At 45.3% G+C, this 15352-nt stretch overlaps 1 protein-coding gene across 2 annotated transcripts in view; it reads right to left on the bottom strand.

Annotated features, from left to right (window-relative positions):
• The window catches only part of LOC110505328 (kinesin-like protein KIF13B), an 88484-nt gene that overhangs the window by 18995 nt on the left and 54137 nt on the right, over positions 1 to 15352 (bottom strand). For both annotated transcript variants that reach the window (XM_021584502.2, XM_021584503.2), the window contains exons 10-25: positions 14135 to 14247; positions 13831 to 13942; positions 13395 to 13607; positions 12907 to 13017; positions 12559 to 12693; positions 9934 to 10064; positions 7357 to 7443; positions 7017 to 7210; positions 6519 to 6807; positions 6202 to 6364; positions 5924 to 6070; positions 3671 to 3820; positions 3154 to 3279; positions 1636 to 1809; positions 1113 to 1270; positions 693 to 825 (exon numbers count right to left, since the gene is read on the bottom strand). In XM_021584502.2, the coding sequence (XP_021440177.2) occupies positions 693 to 825; positions 1113 to 1270; positions 1636 to 1809; positions 3154 to 3279; positions 3671 to 3820; positions 5924 to 6070; positions 6202 to 6364; positions 6519 to 6807; positions 7017 to 7210; positions 7357 to 7443; positions 9934 to 10064; positions 12559 to 12693; positions 12907 to 13017; positions 13395 to 13607; positions 13831 to 13942; positions 14135 to 14247 (2436 nt within the window). The remainder of the gene's footprint in view (positions 1 to 692; positions 826 to 1112; positions 1271 to 1635; positions 1810 to 3153; positions 3280 to 3670; positions 3821 to 5923; positions 6071 to 6201; positions 6365 to 6518; positions 6808 to 7016; positions 7211 to 7356; positions 7444 to 9933; positions 10065 to 12558; positions 12694 to 12906; positions 13018 to 13394; positions 13608 to 13830; positions 13943 to 14134; positions 14248 to 15352) is intronic.

Here is a 15352-nt window from a genome sequence, read left to right as displayed (position 1 = left end):
ATTAATAACTTCACCATTTTCAAAGGGATATTTCATGTCTGCTTTTTAAAATCTTTACCCATCTGCCAATAGGTGCTCTTCTTTGCGAAGCATTGGGAAAACCTCTCTGGTCTTTGAATCTGTTTGAAATTCACTGCTCAACCGAGGGACCTTACAGATAATTGTATGTGTGGGGTACAGAGATGAGGTAGTCATTCAAAAATCATGTTGAACACTAAGAGTGCAATAGTGCTTTTTGCAATTGATTATTTGACTTGATAAGAAAATCTTTACTCCTGAACTTTTTTAAGCTTGCTATAACAAAGGGCTTGAATACTTACTGACTCAAGACATTGTAAAAAATTAAATAATGTACAACTTAATTCCACTTTGACATTATGGGGTAGGCTAGTGACAACATTTTTTCAATTTAATCAATTTAAAATTCAGTCAATAACACAACAACATTTGGAAGATGTCAAGGGGTATGAATACTTTCTGAAGGCCCTGTATGAAATGCTATTTTCGGAGGTAAGAACAACTTGGAATTGCTGATTAAACAAAAAATAAAGATATTTACTTAAAATTGCGTTGACAGGAAAAAAAACACATTGTTTTAGATAGGGTTCTGAATAGATATAAACTAAATTACACCATTACATTGGCAGGAGAAAATGAAGAAAAAAAATCACACACACACAGGTAACACCTACCTGTCGTAGTTGGAAAATGCCTCCGGTGCGTACGTCTCTGGCAGGTATGACCTCTACAGGCATGAAGTCTCCGTTCTCGTTGATCTCCAACACCTGGATCCACATCTCCAGACGACGGGTTACCTCACTCCACCTGCAGGTGGAGACAGACACAGGACATAATATGTCATTTACAAGGTTGCTTTTTTGTAGAAATGGAACCTCTGGTATATGTGTTGGTGTCACTTTGTGCTACATCACTCTGTATGTATGTGTGTGTGTGTGTGTACTTGTCCAGTAGCCTACGTACCTGTCTTGCAGCCACCATGTGTGTGTGTAGTGTGTCTGTACTATGTGCCTGTCCTGTGTGTGTGTATAGCTGACCCATACAGTGCACCATACCTTGGGTGTGTGTGTATCTGTCCCGTAGTGTGTGTGTACCTGTCCCGTAGTGTGCGTGTCTTGGCCTGTATAATGCTGAGGTCCCAGAGGGCAGGGTTCCTGCCGGAGTCTGCTTGTCTGTGTCCGTACACCTCGATGGCCAATGCCCCCTCTGTCAGATACTCTATAAACTCTTCTGTTACTGCCACACCTAGCTCCTAATATATAGATAGATATATATAAATGAGAGATATATATATATAGAGAGAGATATAGAGAGAAAGAAAAACAGCATTTGAAAGGGCAGAAATAATAGCATAGAACATCACTGAAAGAACATAGATGCGTTAGCATTACATTAACACACTATAGCGGAACAATACACATGCTGTAAGGAGATAGGAAGGGTTGGGGTTAAACCAGACTGAATGCTGCGTTCACTAGATTAACCAGGCTACCTGTTTCATCCTGAGCTACATAAGCTATCTGCAACATGATTGAAATGTAAATGTCTTTTATGTCCTGTTGGACTGTTCAACATTGTTACTTTGGCAATACAAGTACTTTTCATTTAATGTCATACCTTGCAGCTGTCGAAAACCACCATGCAGTGCGGTTCCTTGCTGCTGGGGGACGAGGCGGAGGGGTCCACCTCTGGGGCCACGATGACGGGTTCTGCCTGGTCCCAGAACGAGTACTGGCAGAACACATAATTGGACAGGTACTGGGGGAGACCTGTCGCCTGCAGGATCTTGATCTGGAGGAGAGGCACGGTTGGGGTTGGGGGTGATTAAATAGGATTCAAGAGAGAACAAGCAAATGATATTGCAGACCTGCCAACCCTGTCCAGCCTTTTAGAGTACCAGATGCACGCGGCAAATTGAAGATTCAACTCGTGCGCAGGCTGTTTGTGAGTCTGATCGCAATTCTAGAATTGTACCAAATCTAGTCTTTAAAAGGTTGGAGTACTTTTTTCTTGACAGCATTCCATTTACACATATGGTAAAAGTCCCTAATAAGATCTAATGAGAAAGAACACACAAAGGGCCTTCATTATTTGTTTAATAAAATACAAAAAACTCAAAAGTTATTTATTTAGGTACAAAATGTACAAACGTCTTATCCACCATCATTTAAAAAAAAAAAAAAAAACTCTATGATAAGAAAAATGTTTGAAGCAGAGCATCAGTATCAAATAAACATGTTACCCATAATAAAAAGGGAAAGGCTATGATAGGAAACAGTGGGTGAGAACAAATCTTTGGGAGACCTTCAAATGTTCATTTTATTTCCTAGACAGATTTGCCTGGAAGCTAGCAGAGCATCAGGGTAGTTCCTCTGGCAATCGTTGAAACCTACTTGGTAACGAGGGCACTTAGCATGTCTGTACTGAGGGAGCTTTTTGTGACGTCGATCATAATCAGGTTGCGTGATCCTCGTAATGTTACGTGGAAAATACAACTACTGGGATGCAGAATTAAATGTATATCACACTCGCAGAAATGCGACCGGTCATTTTTCGTATTTGTATTTGCATTTCATTTCTTTCACTAGCAAATGCGAGTGAACTGCTGGCACTTTAGAGCCCACTGAATGTCCATCTTATGTTCGCTAACGTTAGCTTGAAACAATCAGTGTTCACCTTCCCACAACACATGGAGTCGAAAAGGGATTTGGCCATGTGTTTACGTACAGCTGACAGTCGGCAAACTCAGCATCACAACAAACAGGGGGCAGCTACGTCGAATAATGATGCATTAATCTCCATGTCTGTTGACAAAACCCCTTACATGTCTGTGTGTTGCAGCTCGAGAATTGGGATGTTAAGATTTACTCAGTGGATTTTTAAATGTTTTATTAAAATGTAAAAACATAACAAATAAAAAAATAAAAAATCAGGCCCTATTCATTTCTGCATACTTTTAACTCGGATCTTGTACCTGCTTACATGGACAGGGAATTGCGTAGCTGGTACGGAAAATGCATGCATGTTGGTAGGTCTGATATTGCCTTCTCTTTTTTTGAGAGCCAGAAGACCAATCTAAAAAAGGGACTTTTCTGTGTGTGTGTACGAGTGTCTCCCTATCCGAAATAGACTCACCATGCAGACCAGTTTCCTCTCTTGCACCTCTCCATCAGGGCTGGCCTCGTTGTCCTCTCCCCCAGCCATGCTGTCCTCAACCCCCCCCGCCACTCTCACCACCTCAACGTGTAATCTCCCAACCACCTACAAGAAAACCAATCATTTCATAACAAGGGGAGTTTTCTGTGCTGCATCGTCACTGTTCCACAAAATGAGGCTTTCGTTTTAGCACAACACCAAGACGCCTTGTTCCTTCAAACAATCGACTCAGGGCAGTCATCAAGCTAGACAACTATCTGTTTTATCAGGTGTGTTACTGCTGGGCTGGAACACAAGAGTTGGACATCACTGGTTGAGAAACAGGGTCGTATTCATTCGGCGACTAACGGAATAAACGGACTGGAACAAGGAGGAACTACCTTGACTTGTCCAATGAGAAATGCTCATTTTCGAATTCCGTTGCAAAAACATCTCGTTACACTGTGCCTAATGAACACGACCCTGGTGTTATGTAGTGCTTGAAGCCTCTCTTTACCTCCCCCTTCTGGTTGATGATGGGTACTGCGTACTGCAGCTTGACGTCATAGAACAGACAGGACAGGAAGACGTTGGCCACGCCTATCAGACTGTGATTCTCCTGCTCGTCAAAGAACGGGTCGGCACGCTTAAAGTAGGAACGCATCACCTGCAGATGACAGAGCGAGAGAGAGGGTAACAATTACTACTAAATGCACTCCATTTGGATATCACGCTGTCGAAAACAATGATTTGTCTCTCAGGGTTTGTCTTCGTTGTAGTCCAAGTTCTCTCCCCATCACACACTCCATCAACACTGACACTGGCCTGGCTTGAAGGTTTACCACGTACACACACACAAATCAAATCTTATTTGTCCCATACACATGGTTAGCAGATGTTAATGCGAGTGTAGCGAAATTCTTGTGCTTCTCGTTCCAACCATGCAGTAATATCTAACAAGTAATCTAACAATTTCACAACAACTACCTTTTACACACAAGTGTAAAGGAATTAATAAGAATATGTACATATAAATGTATGTATGAGCGATGGCCGAACGGCATAGGCAAAATGCAGTAGATGGTATAGAGTACAGTATATACATATGAGATGAGTAATGTAGGGTATGTAAACATTATATAAAGTGGCATTGATTAAAGTGACTAGTGATACATTTATTTAAAAATTGTATTATTAAAGTAGCTAGAGATTTGAGTCAGTATGTTGGCAGCAGCCACTCAATGTTAGTGATGGCTGTTTAACAGTCTGATGGCCTTGAGATAGAAGCACTTCATGATGACGGAAGTGAGTGCTACAGGCGATAGTCGTTTAGCTAAGTTACCTTAGCTTTCTTGGGAACAGGGATAATGGTGGCCCTCTTGAAGCATGTGGGAACAGCAGACTGGGAAAGGGATTGATTGAATATGTCCAAAAACACACCAGCCAGCTGGTCTGTGCACGCTCTGAGGACGTGGCTGGGGATGCTGTCTGGACCGGCAGCCTTACGAGGGTTAAGACATTTAAATGTTTTGCTCACGTTGGCTGCAGTGAAGGAGAGCCCGCAGGTTTTGGTAGTGGGCCATGTCAGTGGCACTGTATTGTCCTCAAAGCGAGCAAAGAAGTTGTTTAGTTTGTTTGGGAGCAAGAACACATCGGGGTCCGTGACGGGGCTGGTTTTCTTTTTGTAGTCCGTGATTGACTGTAGACCCTGCCACATGTGTCTCGTGTCTGAGCCTTTGAATTGCGACTCTACTTTGTCTCTATACTAGCGCTTGTTTGATTGCCTTGCGGAGGGAATAGCTACACTGTTTGTATTCGTCATGTTTCCGGTCGCCTTTCCCTAATTAAAAGCAGTGGTTCGCGCTGTCAGTTTTGCGCAAATGCTGCCATCAATCCACGGTTTCTGGTTGGGGAAGATTTTAATCGTCTCCGTAGTTACATCACCACCGATGCACTTGCTAATAAACTTGCTCACCGAATCAGCGTAAACATCAATGTTGTTGTTTGACGCTATCCGGAACATATCCCAGTCCACGTGATCGAAGCAATCTTGAAGCAGACCTGAGCATGGGTGTTTCCTGTTTTAGTTTCTGTCTATAGGCTGGGAGCAAAAAAATGGAATTGTGGTCATGTATGGTCCTGTATGTTGTTATGATCACACCGCGACTGGTTAATCATAAGGCATACACCCCCGCCCTTCTTCTTACCAGAAAGATGCGCGATGCATGATGCGTGAAGAAACCAGGTGGCTGTACCGACTCTAACGTATCCCGTGTGAGCCACGTTTCCATGAAACAGAGAATATTACAATCTCTGATGTCTCTCTGGAAGGCAACCCTTGCTCGGATTTCGTCTACCTTGTTGTCAAGAGACTGGACATCGGCGAGTAGTATACTCGGGAGCGGTGGGCGATGTGCCCGTCTACAGAGCCTGACCAGAAGACCGTGCCGTCTGTCCCTTCTGTGGCGTCGTTGTTTTGGGTCGCCTGCTGGGATCCGATCTATTGTCCTGGGTGGTGGGCCAAACAGAGTATCCTCTTCGGTAAAGTTGTATTCCTGGTCATAATGTTGGTAAGTTGACGTTGCTCTTATATCCAATAGTTCCTCCCGGCTGTATGTAATAAGACTTAAGATTTCCTGGGGTAACAATGTAAGAAATAATACAGAAAAAAGAAAAACACTGCATAGTTTCCTAAGAACACGAACAAACTCATGACCACACACACACACACACACACACACACACACACACACAAGTCGTTTGAACTCACAGGGTTGTCGTCGTCGTAGTCCTTCCACTCCTGGTAGAGTTCTCTCATGTCCACCATTCTGTTCTCCATCTTCTCCAGAGCCCAGATCTGTTTCCCTTTCCCCTTACGCCTCACCTGCACCGCAGGCTCACTCAGCACTGCATCACGCTGTGAAGACGGAGAAACGGCGAGGGGGTGGGGGGTTAGATGTGTGTTTATGTGAGTGTGAGAATGAGTGTGAGAGAGAGAGAAGATGCACATAGCACCAGGTGTGTGTGTTAATGCTCATGTGTGTGTACCTTGCGGTTGGCATTGAGGTTAGCAGCAGGTATCTGCAAGGTGACTCTGTACTCGGTGCGTTTGTCCAGCTCCTCTGCTATGAAGCCAGCCTCCTGCACCAGCAGGTTAGCTCTCACTATCTGCTCCCTTAGCTTACGTAGGCTCCGGGTCAACACTGCCTCTCTGATGGGGAGAGCATCATCATTTTCAAATCACACACACACACGTCAACACTGCCTCTACAGAATGGAGACTAACATCACCACCACAACGGTCAATATCACTGACAATAACACTCATTTACAGACATTTCCACCCTCCCTCCCCCACCACTCACCTCTCCTCACTCCACTGCCTCAGCCTGCTCTGTGCACTAGGTGAGTTGGACATGCCTCCCATGCTGAGTCTCTCCAGACTGCGGTAGTGGGGCTGTCCCGGCCTGTCGGCCTGGCCCTGTGATTGGCTGGGGGCCGTGCCAGCCTGTCCTACAGACTGTCTGTCCGGGTGGAGCCGTCTCCTCAGCTGTTGCAGCTCCTGTTCATACATCAGCCTCTGTCTCTCCAGCGCTGAGCGCTTCTCCTCCTCGTGCTGCCTCTCTAGGGACTGGAGCACCGCCTGCATGGGGTCTGAAGGTGACGGACAGGGGCGAGGGTCAATCAGGAAAGGGTTTTTTGGATGAGCAAACAATCGTGATTGCGATGCGACGGACAGTAGTTGCGTAGTCAATCGATGATTATCAACACATTTGTTTCTGAGGGCGTTTATATTACTCCTTTCCCTCCATTCTCATTGTTGTTTTACAAGGACCTGTGTGTGTGTGTGTGTGTGTACTCACCATTGTTGCCCAGGGCCTTCATCATGACCTCTGTCTGGGCGAACTCGTAGGAGAAAGAGACCTCGGAGGACCCCTCACTGTTGGTGTCTCCGTCCCCCTCCAGCTGTTCACTACTGCCACTGTTCTTCATTGGGCCCCCCTCACCCTCCTCTTCCTCGCCGCCACCCCGCGACCGCCGCTTAGGCAAGTTGATCCTGTGGGGGATAGAGGGGAAGAGAGGGATGGGAGGAAAGAGAAAGGGAATGGTTTCAGTACTACTCTTTCCAAAACGAGGACCAGTAGTTGAGCGGGACATTGTGATTCACAGTAGCCAGAACTGTCGGGACACAGACAGACAGACCTGAAGAAGTGGTTGTTGCCCCACAGGATGCGGTCTCCGTGGTGGAGCCGCTGCAGGCTGGTGCAAGGAGAGCCGTTCACACACGTTCTGTAATGTAACAACAACTTAAGTTCCACATAATAAAAACATGTAACAATGACTTAAGAAAAAGCGACATAATAAATGCGTAAGAACATCTTTACTGTTATTTTTATTGATTCTATGGAACCAAGGACTCCCTGGAAAACATTGCCAAATGTTACTGAGTGGACTATCCTGGCAAAAAAAGATCTAATAAAAATGAATGAATGATCCAGTTAGTTCATTCAATTCTTAAGGGGCCTTGCAGCAACATGACATCACCATCATCTGACAGCAGGAGATCAGACTTGAGGCTAGAGGTGTGTGCGCAGTCATAGAGTGGGTGACTAGAGGCTAGAGAGAGGTCATTATTATTCGAATCACCAAGTCACTATTATTCGAGTCACAAGTAGAACGGGTCGAGTCTCGAGTCAAGTCCAAGTCGTGCATTTCTAAGAGCGAGTCAAGTTGAGTCAAGTTTTTTCAAGTCAAGTAAAAAATATATATTTTTAAATCTACAAATCGAGACCTTAGGACTATTAAGGTTCCATCTGACATTTTTGTAAAAAATGACTTAGTCACATATAATAGATCTTTAGATGGTTCTTCACAGACATATGAAGTGTTTTTTAAAGTTTTGTTTAAAAAAAAGAATGAACAACTAGAAAGTTCTATCTGCATAAACCCATTTGAACTATAAGGTTATATCTGCAATCCAATCACAAGACTGAATAAATACAGATGGACCAATCCGAACATGTCTTTGACATCTCCCTCTTAGTATGGTCTAGCTAGTCCAGCCAGCAATAATGGCACGCGAGCAAAAAAAACAACACTGTCAGAAATCTTAAAGTAAATGATGTTGTCACATCGTTGTTCAACGATGACAATATTTTGTCTAATGGCCATAATACATGTCTTAATGTATTTGATGATGTGTTCTGACTATCCTGGTAAAATAGCTAGTATTCTTAAAAACTGAACATAGCCTTATTCAGAAGTGCCAGACGGAACCGTATGGCTCTGAGATGTCAAGGTTATATCTGGGATTGCAACCCCCTACAAAAATGGATTTAGAAATGTCTCAGGATGTTGATACTTTAGGTAAGTGAGGACCTTAACGGGTTATGGACGAAGAATTCACAACAAAACAGTTCTGAGATCTGGGATGTGACAACTTTCATGCTCAAAATCTCAGAACTATGCCTTGTGCAGATAGACAAAGATTTGGTGACCTTGGGACTATAAGGTTCTATTTATTGAGGCTACCAGACAGCCGTATTCATTATTTGGTCTAAAACACATTTTGATTATGTAATAATACATTTTAAAAACATAATTCTAAATGCAAGCTTCATAAGTAAATTATCAATTTTAAGCAATTCTGGGATACCAAAGGCACAGTAGGCCTATCCTAGTAATTGTTGATTGATGACCCATTGCTGTTGAGCTTGCAAAGTAAACAGTTAATATTACTGATCACCAAACCATTTTTGGAGCTGCATATTTATGGCAATCCTCTCTCCCTACAAGTTGACTTTTACGCTGCACCCGAGCCTCTCACAGCAAATCAGAGCTCTGTTCACTAGCTTCGTGATTCTCAAACTTTTTGTAAAGTATAAAGACATGAAAACGTAGAATTGTTTGTGTGTTATTAGTTTAAGCAGACTGTGTTTGTCTATTGTGGTGACTTAAATGAAGATTGGATCGAATTTTATGACCAATTTATGCAGAAATCCTGGTAATTCCAAAGGGTTCACATACTTTTTCTTACCACTGTATGTAGGCAGGCTACTCTGTTTTTGCCAGGCAATACCGGAGAAAATTAACAAGCTCTTTCTGGGTGACTAATCTGAATATGTGAGCCCACGTTTGCGTGCCAATGCTGATGACTGGTCATTGGTCAACAGTCAAGACACGCAATTTATTGGTTCTGAAACAGATGTTTTTTAAACAAAATTGTGTGCAATGCCGTAGGCCTGTGCGTTTCACTAGCCAATCAGTTTTTATTTTTTTTTGCAAGTGCGATATGGTCTCTGGCTGCGTGGAGAGTAGCCTAATCCACTGAGACTCAGTGCCACAAAATGAGCGACAAAACATTACAAAACCTGGCCAGATCATTTCAGTCTCAAGTCAAAGTCGTGTCCCAAGTCTTGAGGCCGCAAGTCAAAATCGAGTCTCAAGTCGAGTCTCAAAGTCGAGTCTCAAGTCATCAAATTTGTGACTCAAGTCAGACTTGAGTCCAATACAGGTGAATCAAGTCCACATCTCTGGCTAAAGATGTGTCGCAATAATGATGGATGTGCGTTGAGATGATGATGATGATAATGACTGCTGGTGTACTGTGACATGTTCTGCGGTGTGAGCTGGTGCTAGCGGGCAAAATTGGTAACAAGGTCATTTTTAAAACCAGATTTTGGTTCTGGAAAGGCGTCACCTCATCCAGGCTTGCCCCGTTGTGGATTATACTGACGAGGAGGATGATGGTTGAGATGAAGAGGAGTGTTCTATACGTACCGTGAGTTTCTGTGGGGAGTGAGGACCACCCATTGGTCAGTTGTGATGTTAATGATGCAGTGTTCAGCCTGAATACCCATCCCACACAGCTGGATGTCCTGGGAGTCTGCTGAACCAACCTTAGTGTGCTCCTACAGTACACAACAATACCATGTTACAATGGTATGTGGGTGTGTGTGTGTGTGTGTGTGAGATTTATTGATCCGCGGGTTGACTCATAACCTGAAGTCCCCGCGGAGGGGTTAGGGTCATGAAATATTGTGTGGATCAACGGCGGGTCGGTGGCGGGCTGAATAAAAATGTATATCTATAGGCTACGTTGAGGTTTTTCGTTCATTATTTTAGGCTACCTGGCATCAGTGCGTAAGCCTAAGCTTTAGAACCTAACTGTACGTGTTCCAGTCAGCCTACACGCCAACTGCCAAAAGCTTTATCAACCCATGGAGGTCTGGATTTGGAGTCACTCATAATTAAAGTGGAAAACCACACTACAGGCTGATCCAACTTTGATGTAATGTCCTTAAAACAAATCAAAATGAGGCTCAGTAGTGTGTGTGGCCTCCACGTGCCTGTATGATCTCCCTACAACACCTGGGCATGCTCCTGATGAGGTGGCGGATGGTCTCCTGAGCGATCTCCTCCCAGACCTGGACTAAAGCATCCTCCAACTCCTGGACAGTCTGTGGTACAAAGTGGCGTTGGTGGATGGAGCGAGACATGATGTCCCAGATGTGCTCAATTGGATTCAGGTCTGGGGAACGGGCGGGCCAGTCCATAGCATTAATGCCTTCTTCTTGCAGGAACTGCTGACACACTCCAGCCACATGAGGTCTAGCATTGTCTTGCATTAGGAGGAACCCAGGGACAACCGCACCAGCATATGGTTTCACAAGGGGTCTGAGGATCTCATCTCGGTACCTAATGGCAGTCAGGCTACCTCTGGCGAGCACATGGAGGGCTGTGCGGCCCCCCCAAAGAAATTCCACCCCACACCATGACTGACCCACCGCCAAACCGGTCATGCTGGAGGATGTTGCAGGCAGCAGAACGTTCTCCACATCTGCTCAACCTGCTTACATCTGTGAAGAGCACAGGGCGCCAGTGGCGAATTTGCCAATCTTGGTGTTCTCTGGCAAATGCCAAACGTCCTGCACGGTGTTGGGCTGTAAGCACAACTCTCACCTGTGGACGTCGGGCCCTCATACCACCCTCATGGAGTCTGTTTCTGACCGTTTGAGCAGACACATGCACATTTGTGGCCTGCTGGAGGTCATTTTGCAGGGCTCTGGCAGTGCTCCTCCTTGCACAAAGGCGGAGGTAGCGGTCCTGCTGCTGGGTTGTTGCCCTCCTACGGCCTCCTCCACGTCTCCTGATGTACAGGCCTGTCTCCTGGTAGCGCCTCCATGCTCTGGACACTACGCTGACAGACACAGCAAACCTTCTTGCCACAGCTCGCATTGATGTGCCATCCTGGATGAGCTGCACTACCTGAGCCACTTGTGTGGGTTGTAGACTCCGTCTCATGCTACCACTAGAGTGAAAGCACCGCCAGCATTCAAAAGAGACCAAAACATCAGCCAGGAAGCATAGGAACTGAGAAGTGGTCTGTGGTCCCCACCTGCAGAACCACTCCTTTATTGGGGGTGTCTTGCTAATTGCCTATAATTTCAACCTGTTGTCTATCCCATTTGCACAACAGCATGTGAAATTTATTGTCAATCAGTGTTGCTTCCTAAGTGGACAGTTTGATTTCACAGAAGTGTGATTGACTTGGAGTTACATTGTGTTGTTTAAGTGTTCCCTTTATTTTTTGAGCAGTGTATTTCAACCACATAAAATATGCATCCAAGCTGATGGGTCGTTTTTTTCTCAGCTTTCATTTGGAAATTTTGTACAGAAAATCTTTTCCGTTTTTTATTGCATTTTCTCCCCGGTCCCTAAACGTCATTGCTCCAAGAAAGAAGCAGAGATGACAGAGAAAACTTGTCAACTAGAGTGAAGTGTTCATTCTATCATTTATGACAATCTGGTGAGCAAGGGTTTATTTAGTCTTCTAGGGCAACATAATGACAGAAGAGAAGCTGTGTGTATCTAATTATAGACAAGATGACTAACAAATAGCCTACCAAAATGTTGGAAATAAGCAGAAATATATCTAAATCAGGCAACAACAAAAAATCCTGCACCCTGTCAAAAAATCTTTCCGCTGTCTGACTGCAGCCTACAGCGCATTTTCTATATTAGAGTGTTATTTTATTTAACCTTTATATAACTAGGCAAGTCAGATAAAAACAAATTCTTATTTACAATGACAGCCTACCCCGGCCAACCCTGGACGACGCTGGGCCAATTGTGCGCCGCCCTATGGGACTCCCAATCACGGCCGGTTGTGATACAGCCTGGAATCAAACCAGGGTCTGTAGTGACGCCTCTAGCACTGAGATACAGTGCCTTACACCGCTGCGCCACTCAGGAGCCCAAGTGTGGGTCTCAGATTTTCACTTTATCACATATAGCCATGTGGATGGATTATTAGCAAAGGCGGGTGACCCTTGCTCCACTAGTGTGTGTGTGTGTGTGTGTGTGTGTGTGTGTGTGTGTGTGTGTGTGTGTGTGTGTGTGTACCTTCAGGTAGTAGACCAGCAGCTCATTGAGAGCGGGGTCAGCGTTGAGGTTGACTAGAAAACACTTGTCTTCTCCCACTCTGATGCCAGACGACTGGAGAGAGATGCCCAGAGATTCCAACTGTTTCTGACGCTCCTACAGGACACACAACAGAGGGAAACAATGCATCCATGCTGGTTGTTTTAATAAGGGCACACAGAAGCAAAACATTTCAAAATGTTGTGCAACATAAAAACAAAAAAAGAAGCGTGTCTAATTGTACAATTTTAGAAAGTCCCTGTTTCACTCAGTTTCAGACCTGTGCCTAGTGAGCCTGACCCAGGACAGAAAGTAAAAGTGTGTGTGTACCTGTGCGATCTCCTCCGTCTTGCGCAGTTTCTCCTCCCAGGTGACAGTCATCTCTTGGATGAGTTTCTCAGACTCCTCCAGCCTTTCCTTCAGCTCTGGGGCCTTCATAGACTGGCCAGGAGACAAGAAAAACACACTCTTAATTGTGTTCCCTCTCCCTGTCTCCCAGCAGACAAGATGTGGTAGTTGATGTAATTTGTAAACGGATGTTTCGGTTGAAAAAAAGTCTTCATATAACCAAATGCTCTCTGTTACACCTGATGAAGCCTTCATTTTCCGGATGCAATTTCCAAACAGAACGCAACCAGTTTTGCCCGCTGGTGTGGGCCCTCTCCTCCCCTCCCTCCTTACTGTCTCAGTTGATCTCCCTCTTCCCCCTTCTTCTCTGCTCTCCCCGCCTCTCTTCCCTTCCCCCCCTATATCCTCTCTTTATCCCTATTTCCTCCTCTCACTCCCTTTTCCCCTTCTCTCTCCCCTCCACCCCTCACCTCTGCCTGTGTCAGCTGGTCCCGTAGTTTCTCCACCTCCTCGCGGAGCTCCCTGATGATGCGTGCGTTGGGGTCTTCGTTGACGACGGCGTGGTTGACGATGCTCTTGGCCCGGTCGGCGTAGCGCAGCGTGGACAGTGTCTCGTCGTAGTTGTCGGCCGCCGGGCTCACCGTGGCCACCATGGCCGTGCGGCTGTTGCCGCCCAGGCTGTCCTGGTGACGGGGAGGAAGAGAAAGGAGTGTTAGTAAGAGAGGGAGAATGAAAGAAAGACAAAAGGTTGCTGGGACCAAATCTTAATATGATTCTGGGGCAGAAGTGTTCAACTAATTAAAGGAAACAACAAAGATATGGGAGCGAGAGGGGGAAAGTAGGATGAGAGAAGTTATATTAAGAGCAGGGAAAAAGAGAAGATGCGTGTGTGTGTGTGCGTCTTACCTTAAGCAGCCACGTTAGTACAGAGTCTCTGTAGGGGACAAACTTGGTCTTGTTCTTCCCACACCCCTGTTCTGCCAGAGCAGATATGACCAGGCCTAGAGTGGTCAGAGACCTGCAGAGACACACAGAGAACACACCCTCCGTCAGGAAAAATATTGTAAACACACACACCGGGCCGCGATCATAAGCGATGGAATGTTTTCTGGGTGTAAAGTGTGTATAATTTTGTTCATTTGGGAACTTGAAGCTAAAACTAGAACACTTGGAGCTGTGTCTGTGTCTGTGTGTGTTTTCAGTGACGTACTTGTTGATGTTGCTGCCCTCCTTCATCCTCTCACCAGTAGCACCAGTCTTAGCAGCTCTCTCACTGCCAGCCAGGTCCACCAGACTCAGCTTACTCACCTTCTCACCACTCGTCTACAGAAAGGATAGGGAGGGAGGGAGAGAACAAGGGGGAGGCGGGTGTGAGGGGGAGGTTAACAGGGGGAGAGAGAGAAGAAGGAAGGTTATGGTGAGAGGAACAGGTAAGGGGAGGGAGAGAAATAGAATAGAAGAGGGGGGAGACAAAGAGGGAGGGAGGTGGGAGGTTAAAGGGGGTGGGAGGTGGTAGGTTTAAGGGTGAGAGAGAGGAAGGGGGGAGGGAGGGAGAAAAATGAAAGGTAGTGAGTGAGAACGGATAGAAGTCATTTTAGCAGATTTTCTTTCAATTAAAATAACTTGATTCGTGTTCGAATACATGCTAGAAGGACTCCGGTCCTGCACACTGTGCTTATTTGGGATGTCAACTTATTGACAGATTTCAGTGAAGTTGACAAAACATTTTCCATCCTATAATTTACATGCAGTATACAATCTTGCACTCAGTTGATCTTGCACTAACATAAAGGGGGGGGTGATGTATGTGTGTGGCTGGGTGCGTAATGGGGTCTTTATCTTACATAAGGTATGTGTGCATTAAGGACTGAAGCTTGACTGGGAGGCGGAGAGATAATTGACAGATGAGAAAGGTAGGGTGGGAGGGAGGGGAAGAGAGGATATGGAGGAAAGCGTTCTGGATAGGAGAGATAATTTAAGACAGAGGAAGAACAGAGAGAATGCAGGAATGCAGGACAGAAAGAATGTAAGAGAAAGGGGCGGCAGGGTAGCCTAGTGGTTAGAGCGTTGGACTAGTAACCAACCGAAAGGTTGCAAGTTCGAATCTGACAAGGTCCAAATCTGTCGTTCTGCCCCTGAACAGGCAGTTAACCCACTGTTCCTAGGCCGTCATTGAAAATAAGAATTTGTTCTTAACTGACTTGCCTAGTTAAATAAAGGTAAAATAAAAAATAAAATAAAAAAAGAGTGAGGGAGAATGAAAGTATGTGAGATGGGGTGAGTGAATGAGTTGAGCGAGAAATGAGAGAGAGCGGGGAGGGTAGAGAGAGCCAAAGGGCAGTGGGGTTGAATTATGTACGGAGTTGTGCTGAGTGGGAATAGCGCAGGCAGAGACTACAGTGTGTTGTGAAAACAAAGACCGCTCTTG

This window comes from Oncorhynchus mykiss, chromosome 25 (genome assembly GCF_013265735.2).
Source record: "Oncorhynchus mykiss isolate Arlee chromosome 25, USDA_OmykA_1.1, whole genome shotgun sequence".
Classification (NCBI taxonomy): Eukaryota; Metazoa; Chordata; class Actinopteri; order Salmoniformes; family Salmonidae; genus Oncorhynchus; species Oncorhynchus mykiss.
The sequence above is the reverse complement of the archived record's forward strand: the minus strand, read 5'-3'. Positions and strand labels throughout refer to the sequence as shown.